Genomic DNA, 15,246 nt, shown 5'->3' with positions numbered 1-15,246 from the left:
AGAGGAGACAAGATGAGCAAATAGAAGTAGATGTATGGAAAAGTGTACTAGCAGCTGGGGAATCCAGAAAGACTTTATGTAGAAGGTGCTATAGTGGAAAAGAACTAGGAGATAACTGCTACTAGTATTCCCATTTTGCAGTTGAGGAAACTGAGGCAGAAAGACGTTAAAATAACTTACCCGGGATTCACACAGCTAGTAAGGCCCACTCTAGGTCTGGGTAGAGTAAAGAGGACCAGCATTCAAGTTCTATCATTGATGCTTATTGACTTGTGTGACCTTGGACAAGACACTTAAGTCATTCATCTATCAAAGTACTGGAGTTGAGAGGCCTAAATTCAGATCCTAACTTAAACACTAAGTAGCCCTGTGACCCTGAACAAATAATTTCACAGCTTAGAATCTCAGTTTTCTCATTTGTAAAATGGGAATAATAAAACTTGCTTGACCTATTTCACCTGGTTATTAAACAGAAACCACCTTGTAGCACTTGAAGTGCTATATAAATTTGATATGTTATTAAAGAATGATTTTTTTGTACTTTCAGTTACAAGTCTTTATAAAGATTGTTCTTCCCTGGAGGAATCGATCAAGTTAATGAATGATATTTTTATCTTTTATGATTTCTAATTAAAAGTCACATATTTAGCTTTATTCCTAGAATCATACAACTAGGAAAGGGAGGAATCTCAGAGGTCATCTAGTCCAGTGCCTTCCTTTTACATTTAGGCCAGGTAAGGTCACATAGTGGTAGAATTTGAACTCCAATCCTCAGACTCCTTCCAAACCCAGTATTTACTCCACGTACTATGTTGCCTCTAGAGTTATAAGAATGGGCTTTGTTAAGTATTACATTTAGGTTGCATTCTGAATGAGCCTAGAGTCAGTAAGATCTGAGTACAAATGTGACTTGGTGATCCCAGGCAATTACTTAATTTCTATTTAATGCAGTTTTGTCAATAGAAAGAAAGAGGAAAGAAGGAAGGAAGGCTAGGAAGGAAGGAGTGAAGGAGGAAAGGATAGAGGAAAGGAGAAAGGGAAGGAAGGTGGGAGGGAGGAAGGCAAGAAGAAGGAAAGGAAAGAGGTAGGAAATGAGAAATGAAGAAGGGGAGGGAGAGAAGGAGGAGAGGAAGAAAGAAGGAAGAAAAGAAGGAATCAAGGAAGGGAGAGAAGGAAGGAAAGGGGATAATTTATAAAGCACCTGCCTCCCATGTTTATTCTAAGGGTCATAGAAGATATTTGCCAAGCTCTTAGCTTGGCAGACAGTTAGTATGTAATAAATGCTTACTTTCTTCCTTTTTAATTCTAACCAATAGTATTATATGTCAATTGAATTCAGTTCAACAACCATTTACTAAAGTCCTTCTATATGAGACTTTCCTTACCACCCAGAGCCTTTTCCTGAAGGAAGTATACACTCCTTTCTGCCTTGAAGCACCTCTTTTTCCCAGAAGTTGAAATGGAAAAATAGCTTGTCCAAAAAAATTACATTCATACGTGTGATTACATGAACAATTAAATGGGCAAAATGGACAAGGGAAGAGTATGGGGTTTTTTTTCCTCATGAAAGAGAGAGGTTTCTTTTTTTTGACACAACAAAGAAAATGAGAGTTCCCCTATCTTGTCAAAGCAAGCTGGATTCACTTATAGTTTAGTGTTGCTTTGTGGCTATTGAGCTTTTCCTTGCAAATCTCGAAAATGACCCCACAGAAGTTGACTAAAAAGTACATCCAGCTGTTATTAGTTCAGTGGCAGTTTGGAGGCCTTACTTTGATTTTCAATGAATTGATGGTTAAAGTGATTTCTTTTCCTTAAAAAACAAAACAAAACCCCCCCTAAAATATCAGAGTTCCCCACCCCCTTTTCTCACATCAGCCACCAGCACATCATTTTTTCCCCTTCTTCCCATTTCACCAAAAGTACTGTGGTGAGATTCTCACAGATCTTATTTGATTTAAGCCCACATGTTTCCATCAGGGGAATCACAATTACTGTCAGTTCGTTGACACTTTCCAGGGGCTGGTAACGTAATTATACTGAGGTCTTGATAAATAATTGCTTAGATGAGAACCATCAGCTAACTTTGGCTTGAAGGCCAAGAGGAAAATGGGGAGGTGAAGAACATCTTCTGCCTTTGTGGCTATGCCCAAGGGCCATTTTGGTTTGGGGCCAAATGTCAGTGATGAAAATTGAGACCAGCTGCAAATGATTCCTGGTTGAGAATTGATGGGACAGTTTGAGTCCGGGGCTGCCCAGAGAATCTGAGACTTTTCTAAGATTCTGACTCATTTCACTCTCCCTCAAGGGCTTGGATTGTCATCAGTGACCTGGAAGTATCCATACTCTGGAGGATCCTAGGGAAATTCGACTGATTCTCTGGCTCCTCCAAGAGTCTGAATTAGAGGAGTGGATTCATTTAAGAGCTCCCTGTATCATACCTGAGCCTGAGCATCAGGGAGGCAGGACTGTGAAGAACATGGTGACAATAAAGCTAAAAGGCCATCCAGTACAACCTCTTCTTGGGGAAGAGGTGGAAACTTGAATATAAAGTTCAAAAGTATTCACTCAATCAATCATCAAACTTTTACTGAGTATGTATTATATATCAAGCAGTTGATCACAGTACTGGGTGCTGAGCCCTGTGCTAAATGCTAGGGGAACATTAAGGAAAAATAAAAGACAGTCCTTCCTCTCAAGGAGCTAAAAGTCTAAGGGATGGGTAGGGGTGGGGAGGGAAGATAGGCACCAGGCACAAAACTATATACAAATGAGATATATGGGGCAAAAACACATACTTACACATACAGAGGGAGAAATAGGAAAAAAGAGAGATAAAGAGAGAGATAAAAAGAGGCAGTGAGAGATGGAAAGAAAGACAGAAAGAGATAGTGAAAGACAAAGAGGGATGAGAGAGGGAAAGACAGAGATAGGGAGAGAGACAGAGAGAGAGATGAAAAGAAAGAGACAGAGAGATGGAAAGAGAGAGAAAGGATAGAGAGAGATGGAGAGAGAGAAAAGACAAAGAGGGGTGAAGACAGACAGAGATGAAAGAGACAAAAAGAGATGGAGAGAGAATGAAAAACAGGGAGGGAGAGCGAAAGACAGAGGGAGAGAGAGAAAGAGATTCAGAGAAAGAGAGAGAAAGATGGAAAGAAAAAGGGATGAAGAGAGAATGAAAGACAGAAAGAGATGGAGAGAGTGAAAGACAGAGAGGGATGGAGAAAAAGAGACAGAAAGAGCTGGAGAGAGAGAGAGAGGCAGACAGACAGAGAGAAATTCAGAGTCAGAGAGATGGAAAGAGAGAGATGGAGAGAGAAACAGACAGACAGATGGGGAGAGAAAGACAGAGAGAAAAATCAGAGAAAGAGATAGACTGCTAAGTCCCAAAAACTGGGGGGGGGGAAGCAAAAAAAAAGGCTTTGCTTTAAACTCATAATCTAATGGTGATGGGTCAACAAACAAACACCTATATACAAACAAAATATTTATAGGGGTAATCTCAAAGGAAGGCATTAAAATTTAGGAGAATTAGGAAAGGCTTCATGAAGAAAGTAGTCTTTGAAAGTTTTATAGCCTAAAAATTCATCCCTTTGTGGCCAAATTGGTAGTGGACTTCTCTAAAGTTAGACTAGTTCTTGGATTGTAGATTTAATATTTGATCCCCATGCCAGATGATATTATATTTATAATAATATCTCAAATGAGATAATGTTTGTACAATACTTAACACAGTGCCTAGCTGGAATTTAGTAAATCACTGTTCTCCATTTCCATCCCCCCCCCCCCACCACCAACCCATCTCACCTTTCTAGTTTGGTAGAGCCTGCCTAAGCCTGTGCTTTCCAGGCCTAGCTTTTGAGGAGATTTAGAGCTGAAGAGGTCCTTAGAGGTAATCCCTCTGTTTTACAGAAGTCTACAAACATTCAGTGACTTTCCCAAGGTCACCCAACTGGTGAGTGGCAGAGCCAGGATTTGAACCCAGGATCTGAACTCTTGACTTCAAATCCTGTACTCCTACTGTACCTCACTAACCTGTTGCTAGAGTGAAAATAATAAAAGCTTACATTTATATAGCACTTTGCAGTTATAAAGAGAGATAGAAAGATCTTTAACTGCTATTAGAATAATATATGTATAATGTATATATTTATTTGTGTATATATGTATGGCACATATATGCACATGCACATACATCTTTAACATTTGAAAAGAGCTTTATATATCTTACTTCACTTGGTCCTCACAATATCCTGGTTGCGTTATTATGTCCATTTAACCAATAAAAAATCAGTAAAAAAGAGGTTAAATGACTTGGCTAGGGTTTGAATTTGAACTTGAGCCTTCCTGATTCCAAGACCAGTGGTCAATCTACTATTCTACCTAGTATCTTCAATACCTCATTTTAAAAACATGGACAAAGACTGAGAGATACTGAATAAATGACTTAAAATAACCTAGCTAGTACATGGTGACCCAGACCTCAAGTTCAGTTATTTTGAGCTCACACCTAATGTTCTTTACACTTAGGCTGTTCTTTTGAAACCTTTGAAAATTATTATTATTCAAATGTTCTTTTTGGAAGAATTAATTGAACAATGTATTTGTATTTATTCATGAATCTAAGTATGCATATTTTTCATTTTATTTTAAAACATCTTTTTTTTTCTTTTTTGTTCTTTGTACATGAAGGTGTGACACTGGCATCTGCAGGAACATATTTATTGGTGGCCTTTGCTCCAAATATAAGTCAGGATACCACAGCAAGAAAAATACAGTATTACTTTGTTAGTTGGCAATTCCTGGCCTATGTGGTAAGAAATCTATGTTTCCTATCTCAGACTAGATATAATAATAACCTCTATAGCACATAAACATTAAAAACTTAGTGATTCTATCCATCTCCGTTACCACTTATTTCAGTTCTTCTTGTTTTTTGTTTCTATCCCCAGTGCTTAGCACAGGGAATTCATTTTTTAAAATTTATTTTATTTTTGATTTATGGAATAAAACAATTATTTCCATAACAAAGTACAATTAAAAAGGTACCACATGAAACTGCAACTCTGCTATGTACAACTTACTGCTCTTTAAAATAAATAAAATTATCATGTAAATTTCTTTTTCCCCCTTCTCTACCCCTCCTACCCTAGAGATGGCTATAAGTAGATATAAATATGTAAAATTATTCTATGCATACTTCTATTTATCAGTTTTGTACATAGCTCATGCTCAATAAATGCTTTTTTTGATTCACTCATCAAAATGTAGATGAACATATTTGACAAATGTCAAAAGTGGTTTCACCTCCTAAAGCACCATAATGCCCAGCTGACACATGGTAGGTATTTAGCAAATGTTTGCTCCCCACCTCCATCAGGTCCATCCTGACTTTTTAGCTTGTTGGGTCCCCTCCAAGAGGGAGCGGAATTGAGGTCGTTCTCCCAACTTTAGATCTACCCAAGACCATATCATATGGTCCAAAAACAAATTGGGCTTTGGCCCAAACTGCAGGAGTAAAATCTTGACTCTTAAGCAATATTTCCTTCCCTTATCTGCCAGGATGGATACAATACAATCAAATTGGCTACAACAGAGCAGAGCAAGGAGGCATTTTAGAGAATATATAAAAAATATTTAAAATGGTTAAATTACAAATTTGTTGATTTAGAAGAAATAGGAACATGTACATTGTAAGTGAAACTGACAGAATTATACAGGAAGACCTGTAAAATTGTTCCTAATCTTTGATCTAGTAACTTCACTCCCAGGAATATATCCTTGAGAAATTACTATTAGAGAAATAGATTTATCTGTATGAAAATATTCATAGAAGTTTAATAAATGCTAAGAAAAAATGGAAATAATTTGTGTTCTGCTATTGAGAGTTAGCTAAAAAAATTGTGACTAATAAACATGACTTTAATATCAGTATGTCATAAGATATTTCAAATATAAAAAATACAAGGAAATGTGAAGCCATGAAGGCAAATGAAAAAAATAACAGTAATCTGAAATCTAAAAATAAACTAAGCCACTACCTTCCATATAGATGTTGAATTAAATTGAACAAAATCCTCCCCCAAAATAGTTGCTGAAGCATTTTTTAAGTCATATCTGATTTTTCCATGTATTTGTGGAGTTTTTTTGGCAAAGATATTGCCATTTCATTCTCTAGTTCATTTTGCAGACTGAGGAACTGAGACAAATTAGGTTAAGTGATTTGCCCAGGGTTACACAGCCAGTAAGTGTCTGAGGCCAAATTTGACCTCAGGAAGATGATCTTCCTCACTCCAGGCTTGGCATTGTTATGTACTGTACCACCTCAAAAAAAGTTGCACTATAGGTTTAAAAGGTGCTTTGAGGCCTTTGAATTCATTCCCTCTGTTTTATAGCTGGGGAAACTAAGGCCCAGGGAGATTAAATGGTTTATTCAGGACCCTATACCTGGTAAGTATCTGAGGTAGTATTTGAACTTGGGTCTTCACAACATCACAATCCCATCTGTTAACTATGATTTAAGAGCAGGTATTGGGGGGGGGGGGCAGCTAAGTGGCACAGTGGATAGAGCACTGCCCTGGAGTCAGGAGTACCTGAGTTCAAATCCGGCCTCAGACACTTAATAATTACCTAGCTGTGTGGCCTTGGGCAAGTCACTTAACCCCATTGCCTTAAATAAATATAGTTTTTTTAAAAAAGCAGGTGTGTTGACTCCAAAGAATGAGGAGGGGGAGGATGATGATGATGATGATGATAATTATATTATCCTATTATATCTTAACAATAAGCTCTTTAGGTATGCATTAATCTTGTTCTGCCCCTAGAAAAAATTTTTGTTAGAGTCAAAAATTATAGGTGTAGACCTCAGGATCCCAAAACAAGACTGTATTTCCTGTCATGCTGGACCATACTCCTATTACCTTATTTGCATGAAGAAGAGTTTATATGTATGTTTTTTTTCAAGTTGAGTTGGTGTGCTTAAAAAGCAGAGTGTCTTATTCAGTTCTCTAGAAGAATGCCGATATTTCTTCATTCAATAATAAACATTTGTGAATATCATTTGCTAAGGAACATGAAAGGGCACCTAGGTGGTACAGCTGAAAGAGTGCCATACTAGAGTGAGGAGGACCTGAGTTCCAATTTAAGTTCTGACACTTACTAGCTCTGTGCTAAATCACTTGATCCTGTTTGCCTCAGTTTCCTCATTCATAAAATGAGCCAGAGAAGGAAATGGAAAACCACTCCAGTATCTTTGCTAAGAAAGCCCCAAATAGGGTCCCAACTGAACAACAACTACCATAGAAAATGAAATCAGTATAAATGGAAAGTAATCTCAGAGGGAAGGCACTGGAGGCTGAAAGGTAGTACTGAGAAAGGCAGAAAGTAGAATTTGAGCTAATTCAGTGAAACTAAGAGGTGGAGGGGAGGGAGTAACTGAGGAGATGAGTACTGAAAGAAGTTAAGGCAGAAGCAAGGAGGAAAAGAGGACATTCCAGGTAAGGGGGCACCTTTTTGCAGAAAACAGAAGGACAAGTTTGGGGAAATAGAAAATAGGTCAATTTATCTACAAAGAAAAATGTATGAAAGGGGCAATGCATAGAAAGCTAGAAAGGTAGATTAGAGTCAGACTGGGAAGAAATTTATCATCTGAAAAGAATTGTACTTTTCCCATTTTTCAGAGTCAGTTCTATTATAAGGTCCATCTCCACAAATAAGGCATGACTAACTTTAAGCTCTTAAGTGCCTATGAAGATAAGGAGAGCAAATGGAATTGAATTCAATTCAATTCTACAAGACTTAATTGAATGGAAGGACATAATTGCCATATTATCAAAAAATAATTAGATCTCAGACACAAGTGAGAGGAAATGAACTGGAACTGAGACATGATTGATCACTTTAGAAAAGTATGATATTGATAGTAACAATAATAACTGACATTTCTACAGCATTTTATAAAGGGTTTTAAGGTTGCATTGAATCTTCCTAGCTGTGAAGGCAGAGCTATATTAATTCCCATTTTACAGATGAGAAACAGAGACCCTATGAGACAAGTGATTTTCCTGGAATCATCCAGGTAGTGTCTAAAACAGGACTAGACCCCAAGAGTGCCTTCTCAGATCCAGCACCCACTCCACTAAACCCACTGGCTTTCTGACACTGTGTACCAAGTTATCGCAGTGATCTTCATTTGATACCAGTTTTTATGGTTTAATGCCAGTTCTAGAATAAAATTCCTATCTCCAAAAGCTATAAATTATAGATTAAGTTCCTGGACTGAAATTTAGATTCAGCCTTCACATAAATCTATTAGTCATGTGAATAATTCATATTTAATCCTGGTCATGGCAGAAGCCTCACTTTTTTTTTCTATGCAGTCTGAATGCAAAGAGCATAATTACAGTCACTGAGATTGTTCATTGAAGCAAACAGGCATCATCTGTGTTCTTTGAACTATATGGAGAGTACTGAGTTAAATACAATATAGCATCTTTGTTACCTTCCAAGCCCTTTCCAGCAATAAAGTAGAAGAAAAGACTTAGAAGTCTGGGATTACTTTTAAGTTTAAATTTTAAAGTGATATTTTGGATATGTCTTTTAGTGTGGCTGATCTCATTTGGGGATCATCCAGACTTTTAATGACCTAAAGATTTTGAAGCATAGAGGTTCTTTAATCTTTGTTATATCATATATGATCTTGACAGTATGGAGAAGTCTATGGATCTGTCTTCAGAATGTTTTTAAATCCATTAAAATAAAAGGCAGCTAGGTAGGGTATGGAGTCAGAAAGATCTGAGTTCAAATCCAACCTCTGACACTAAAAATGTGACTCTGGGAAAGCCACTTACCCTCAGTTTCCTATCTGTAAAATAGGGATAATAGTATCCTCTACTTTCCAAGGTTTCTGTGAGGACCAAATGAAATAATGTTTATAAAATTGCTTAGCACAGTACCTGACTCATAGTCGGTGCTACTTAAATGTTGGTGATTATTGCTATTACTAGTTGTATGCTCCTGGGCAAATCTCTTAGCCTCAGTTTTCTCATCTATAAAACAGAGCTATAAAAATTTCCTCTCGGGGCTGTCCTGAGTATGAAATGAAATTATATATATATATATATATATATATATATATATATATATATATATATATATATATATATATAATCTTGCAAAGTGCTTAGAAAACTTTAAAGTGCCATATAGATACTATCATCATCATTAAAATGAATATTATAAAATAAAATGAATAAAACCAATGATGTTGAAATACATATTTTTTAAAAGTTCCTGGGTCCTAAGGTAAGAATACTTTTTCAAAGGTAACCCAGAAAACTTAAATGTAGCATTTACTACCATATACCAGTATGCAAAGACCCATTTGTTATTAGGGCAGCTCCCTCTCCCAAAGAAATCTACACAACCATTTATATTTTTTGGTCTTAGAAAGTGCCTGCAGCTCAGAGAATTCATGATTTGTTCATGGTTACACAATGGTAAATAATTTGAATCTGGATCTTCCTGCTACCAGCTGGATCTAGCACTATAGCTATTATAACAAACTGTTGTTCTTTTGTCATTTTCATTCATAAAAGTTTAACTCTTCATGACCCCATTTGGGGTTTTCTTAGCAATGATACTGGAATGATTTGCCATTTCCTTCTCCATTCATTTTAGATATGAGGAAACTGAGACAAATAGGGTTAAATAACTTGTCCAGGGTTATACAGTTTTAGTAAGTGCCTGAGGCTGAATCTGAACTCAGGTCTTGCTGATTCCACACCCAGTGCTCTATTCACTGTACCATCCAGCTGTCCATATACTAAACTACTGCCTACCTATTTATGCTGCATTATATTGTTATGAAAACAATGTATAATTTCACCTGATTTCTTCATCACTAAGATTAAGTTGAGTTGCAATTGAGATTCAACTTGTTTTTCCTCCAAATTTTAAATATCTTAGCTACTTCTGGCACAGGAGAAAGAAAATGTCCTTTTCTTATTCACTAAAATCTCAAGTCTTCTTTCATATTATAACAAACATGTTGAAAGTTTCATAAGATTTATCTTAGATTTTTTCAAAATTAGTAAAAAACCATCCTGGATCAATCCTACTGTTAGATTAACTGTTGTGTTCAGACTCACACTATGAATATGGGTAAGAAGCAATACCTGAACCCCAGTCTATCTGCCTTCAAACCTGCTCTCTCTTCAGTAGGCACCCTGCCTCTCATCAGAGACACTCAAGTGAAATCTCTATTTATTACAGTGTAGTCAGGAAATCTAAAAGAAGTTCACCTACAGCATCATGCAGTGAGTGACATAGAAAGACATTCTGGATTCTTGTAAGGTAAAAGTGCAAATTCTGCCTGGGCTAGTTACTTAACCCTTTTTGCTAGGTGGTGTAGTGAATAGAGCACCAGCCCTGGAGTTAGAATTCAAATCCGACCTCAGATAACTAATAATTACCTAGCTGTGTGACCTTGGGCAAGTCACTTGACCCCATTGCCTTGCAAAAATAAAAAAAAAAGAATAAAAGCTTCCAATAGTTCCAAAACCGACTGTATGATTGACTACCTCCCTAGACCAGCCAGCAAAGTTGGAGAAGCTCCCCTCTATGTTGACTGAGTTCTCTTCAAAATGAGATGATATTTGTAAGTGCTTTGTAAACCTTAAAGCACTTTTAAATATTATTTCTATTGTTTTTATTTTACCTGTCTATATTAACTGATTTCCTCATTATGAAAAAACTTTTTTCTTTTCCAGTGCTGACTCATTTATAAAGGTCTTTTGTTCTCAAAGGATCCATTAAAGTTCCACTTGCCAATAAATAATGGCCAGGAGCTATGGACATGTTAAATTGCCAAAGGAGAACTTGGGACTGGGCACTGAAATAAGTTCTATTTATTTAGGCCATAAGTTACTGAAATGGTTTAACAAGAAAAGATTTAGGAATACCTTCTCCTGACATTTTAAACATGAGAGAGAGAATATGTGCTCCTCTCTCAAGTAGCTTAGTCTACTTGAACAACCTTCAGTATCTCATAGGATCATAGATTTATTGCTGAGAGAGACCTTAAAGCTATTCCCCCTCACTTTACAGTTGAGAAAACTTCAGTTTTAGCTTAGAATGATTAGATGATTCTCTCAGGGTCATATAGTTAGTAAGCACCCGAGGCAGAATTTGAATGCAGTTTTTTGGACTTTATGCCTCTACAACAAACACTTAGACTCCTATGATTCTGCTTATTTGGGGTGGAGGAGAGAAAAGGGGGTCAGGGAAGGAATGGGATTATAAACAAGGTAGCAAAAAAGTTCATTCATTCACTAAAGTTATTAAATTGAAGCAGCTAGATGGCACAGTGGATAAAGTGCTGGCCTTAGAGTCAGAAAAACTTGAATTAAAATCCAGTATCAGACACTAGCTGTGTGACCCTGGGCTAGTTACTTAGCCCTGTTTGCCTCAGTTTCCTCACCTGTAAAATGAGCTGGAGAAGAAAATGGTAAACCACAGCAGTATTTCACCAAGAAAACCCAAGTCAAGAAGAGTCAGACACAACTGAAACGGCAACAACAATTTTAACAAATTAAAAATCTATTAACATACATATAACATCATAGGGAAGTTAAAAGATTCATCTTGTGTGTGAATGCTAGATTGGAGGATAGTTAAGGGAATCCCTGATTTGCTGAAAGGATCAGAATGTATGTCTGGCTCTATGGGAGGTGCTCAGTCCAGTAAAGCAGAGCTTTCCCTGATTATCTCCCACCCTGACTTCAGGGACTGGGCATATTAGAAAAAAACTTTTCAGATGGGCTTTAAAAGCTGGATAGAATTTTAAGCAGAAAAAGTGGGAGAAGAAGGTGTTGCAAGAAATCATCAATGCAGAGGTACAAAAGAAAAGAAAACATCATTTTTATATAGGCAATGACAAATAGTTCCAGTTTGGCCTTGGCAGGGAATAGTAGACTGGGACAAAGTAGGGTGATGCCACATTGTGAATATGCTTGACTTCTAGGCTTCTAGGCTAACTCTATTCAGTGTCCAAGTTAGCCATTAAAGATTCTTGAGTTGAGAACAATTCTTTGGTTTTAGGGGAGGAGCGAAAAAATTGTTAGGAGGCTAATTCAATTGTTCTAGTCATTATTACTGAAGGGTTCAAAAATAGAGTGGGAAGAATATATGAGATTTATCACAAAGGTAGAATTGATTGAACTTGGTAACTGGTGAACTGCATAGAATGCTGGTTCAGGATTGGAGGACCTGGGAAACTGTCTTTTCCTACCTCTCTGACAATAGGATACCCTCTCTGGGACTCAGTTACCCCAACTGTAAAATGAAGAACTGGATTAAATGACTTCTAAGGTCCCTCCCAGCTCTAAATTTGCATGTGATCTTTTAAATTAAAGTGATGGAGGTGAGGGGATAATGGATAATTCCAAGATTTTGAACCTGGAACACTGGGTCAATAATAATGCCCTTGTCGGAAATAGAAAACTCAGAGGAAGAAGTCAACAAGGACAACTAGGGACATGTAAAGTCAACGTCTATTTTTGTTGTTTTTCAATTCTGTTGGCATCTAACTCTAACAAACTGCTATTTTAAAAGTTCATGAAAATTACTTTTAGTTTTTCTTTCTGCAAAAGAATTCTATGGGTCACTGATTTATTTTTAGATTGAGTCTATATTCATTCATCAAATATTAAATACCAACTAATAGAGCACTGGGTTTTGTGCTTTATATACAAGGTCAAAATTAGTACTGGGGAAATAGAGACAGAGACAGAGACAGAAACTGAGATACACAAATAGAGAAAGAGAAAGACAGAGACAGAGTGAGTCAGAGATAGGGTCAGAGACAGAGACAGTGAAACAGAGAGACAGAGACAGAGAGAGAGAGAAGAGAGAGAGAGAGAGAGACAGAAACAGAGAGAAACAGAGAGAAAGAAAGAAAGAAAGAAAGAAAGAAAGAAAGAAAGAAAGGAAGGAAGAAAGAAAGAAAGGAAGGAAGGAAGGAAGGAAGGAAGGAAGGAAGGAAGGAAGGAAGGAAGGAAGGAAGAAAGAAAGAAAGATAGAAAGAAAGAAAGAAAGAAAGGAAGGAAGGAAGGAAGAAAGAAAAGAAAGAAAGAAAGAAAGAAAGAAAGAAAGAAAGAAAGAAAGAAAGAAAGAAAGAAAGAAAGAAAGAAAAAAGAAGGGACAAGGGAATAAGGAAGGAAGGAAAAATGAAGGGAGAAAGAAAGAAAGAAAAAAGAAGGGAGGGAGGGAAGAAGGAAGGAAGGAAGGAAGGAAGGAAGAAAAATGAAGGAAGGGAGAAAGAAAGAAAGAAAGAAAAAAGAAGAGAGGGAGAAAGAAAGAAAGAAAGAAAGAAAGAAAGAAAGAAAGAAGGAGGGAGGGAAGAAGGAAGGAAGGAAGGGAAGAAGGAAGGAAGGAAGGAAGGAAGGAAGGAAGGAAGGAAGGAAGGAAGGAAGGAAGGAAGGAAGATTCCCTGATTCATGAAATTTACATGGGGGACTGAGAAAGGAGTAGAAGATGGTTTGAAGAGGGTTAGATCACCAACAACTAGGCAGCCAGAAATGGTCCTTAGGAGGTGGCATGTAAAGCTGAACAGCCATGAAGGAAGTTAGGTATTCTAAGAGGTGGAGTAAGGACAGAAAATGTATTCCAGATAAAGAGTACAGTCTAGGCTAAGACACAGTGGTAGGATATGGTATGCCAGATTCAAAGAACAGCAAGTATTCTACCTGATTAGAATATAAAGAATGCAAAGAATAATAATGTTATCTAAGAGCAATAATAATTCTAATAACATAAAGGAGATGGAATAGCCAGTTTCTGGAAACCAGCAAGTATTCTAGTTTGGAATAAAATTGCATAAATAATGACAATAGCTAATAAGTACAATAATAATGGGAGATGGAATGCCAATTTTCAAGAAACACCAAGTTGTCTAATTTGACTGGAACACAGAGGATGAGAGAGAGAGAGAGAGAGAGAGAGAGAGAGAGAGAGAGAGAGAGAGAGAGAGAGAGAGAGAGAGAGAAGGGCAGCTAGGTGGCACCGTGTATGGAGCACTGGCCTTGGAGTCAGGAGTTCGCCTCATATCCAGGGCCATCTCCAATTGTCCTGATTCAGATTTGGCCACTAGACTCAGATGGCTTTGGAGGAGAAAAGTGAGGCTGGTGAATTAACACAACACCCACTCACTCAAATCCAATACATGTGCTTTTTATGGCATCACCTCCTTGATGTTGTGGTCTTCTTTGAAAATGAAAGACAGGGGTGGCTAGGTGGCACATTGTGGACAGAGCACTGGCCCTGGAGTCAGGAGTACCTAGGTTCAAATCCAACCTCAGACACTTAATAATTACCTAGCCGTGTGGCCTTAGGCAAGCCACTTAACCCCATTGCCTTGAAAAATCTAAAAAAAAAATGAAGGACAAATATTATTAATAACCTTAAATTCCATTATGTGCTACTTGAACATTAGTGCTTCTTATCATTAGAATAGAACTATGTTGCTAGGATTCTCTAATACTTAAATATATATGTGTGTGTGTGTGTGTGTGTGTGTGTGTGTGTTGGCACATGTGTGTATAAAAGAGGGGGGAAAGAGGAAAGAGTGACAATCCAAGAGAAACAGAAAAAGAAAGGGAACTGAAGATGTGATGGAGAGGGGAGGGGAGGGGAGGGACACAGAGAGGAGACAAAGACACAGAGAGAGACACAGAGGAGAGCGACAATCAGAGACAGAGAGATTTCAATAGACAAAAGGGGCAAAGGAAGAATATTCCAAGGAATAATGTGAATAAAGTCAACAGCGAAGAAGAAATCACAATATGTGGTGACTAGCCCAACTTGGATGCAACAAAGAACATGTGAAGAGTTGGTAGAAAGACTACAAATCTCATTTTAGAGTAGGAATAGGTGATCTGTGGTTCAGACTTGGACCTTAAAAAGAGACAATGCATTCTTATGTCCATTAGACCAGGAAGCTGCATCAAAATATATCATCATCAAAGACTTTGAGAGGAAACAGAATCTGTGAATGTAGGCTCATTGAAAAGCAGGTCTGTGATATCTAATTTTACCTCCTTAGTATCTTCCTCAGTTGCTAATAATTGATACTTGATACATGTTGATTGTGGTTTTTATAATTACTGATTATCCTTTTAGATTTCTAAGATGGAGCAAAACAATCCATCACAAAATGTTTTAAAATTTTTTTCTAGACTTAGAAACTACAGG

The 15,246-nt window shown here is 37.3% G+C and overlaps 1 protein-coding gene across 1 annotated transcript in view; it reads left to right on the top strand.

The window, feature by feature from the left end:
- The window catches only part of NIPAL2 (NIPA like domain containing 2), a 135,629-nt gene that overhangs the window by 92,415 nt on the left and 27,968 nt on the right, over nucleotides 1–15,246 (top strand). The window contains exon 5 of the mRNA XM_074200498.1: nucleotides 4,690–4,811. Coding sequence (XP_074056599.1) covers nucleotides 4,690–4,811 — 122 coding nt within the window. The remainder of the gene's footprint in view (nucleotides 1–4,689; nucleotides 4,812–15,246) is intronic.

Source organism: Macrotis lagotis, chromosome X (assembly GCF_037893015.1).
Source record: "Macrotis lagotis isolate mMagLag1 chromosome X, bilby.v1.9.chrom.fasta, whole genome shotgun sequence".
Classification (NCBI taxonomy): Eukaryota; Metazoa; Chordata; class Mammalia; order Peramelemorphia; family Peramelidae; genus Macrotis; species Macrotis lagotis.
The sequence above is the reverse complement of the archived record's forward strand: the minus strand, read 5'-3'. Positions and strand labels throughout refer to the sequence as shown.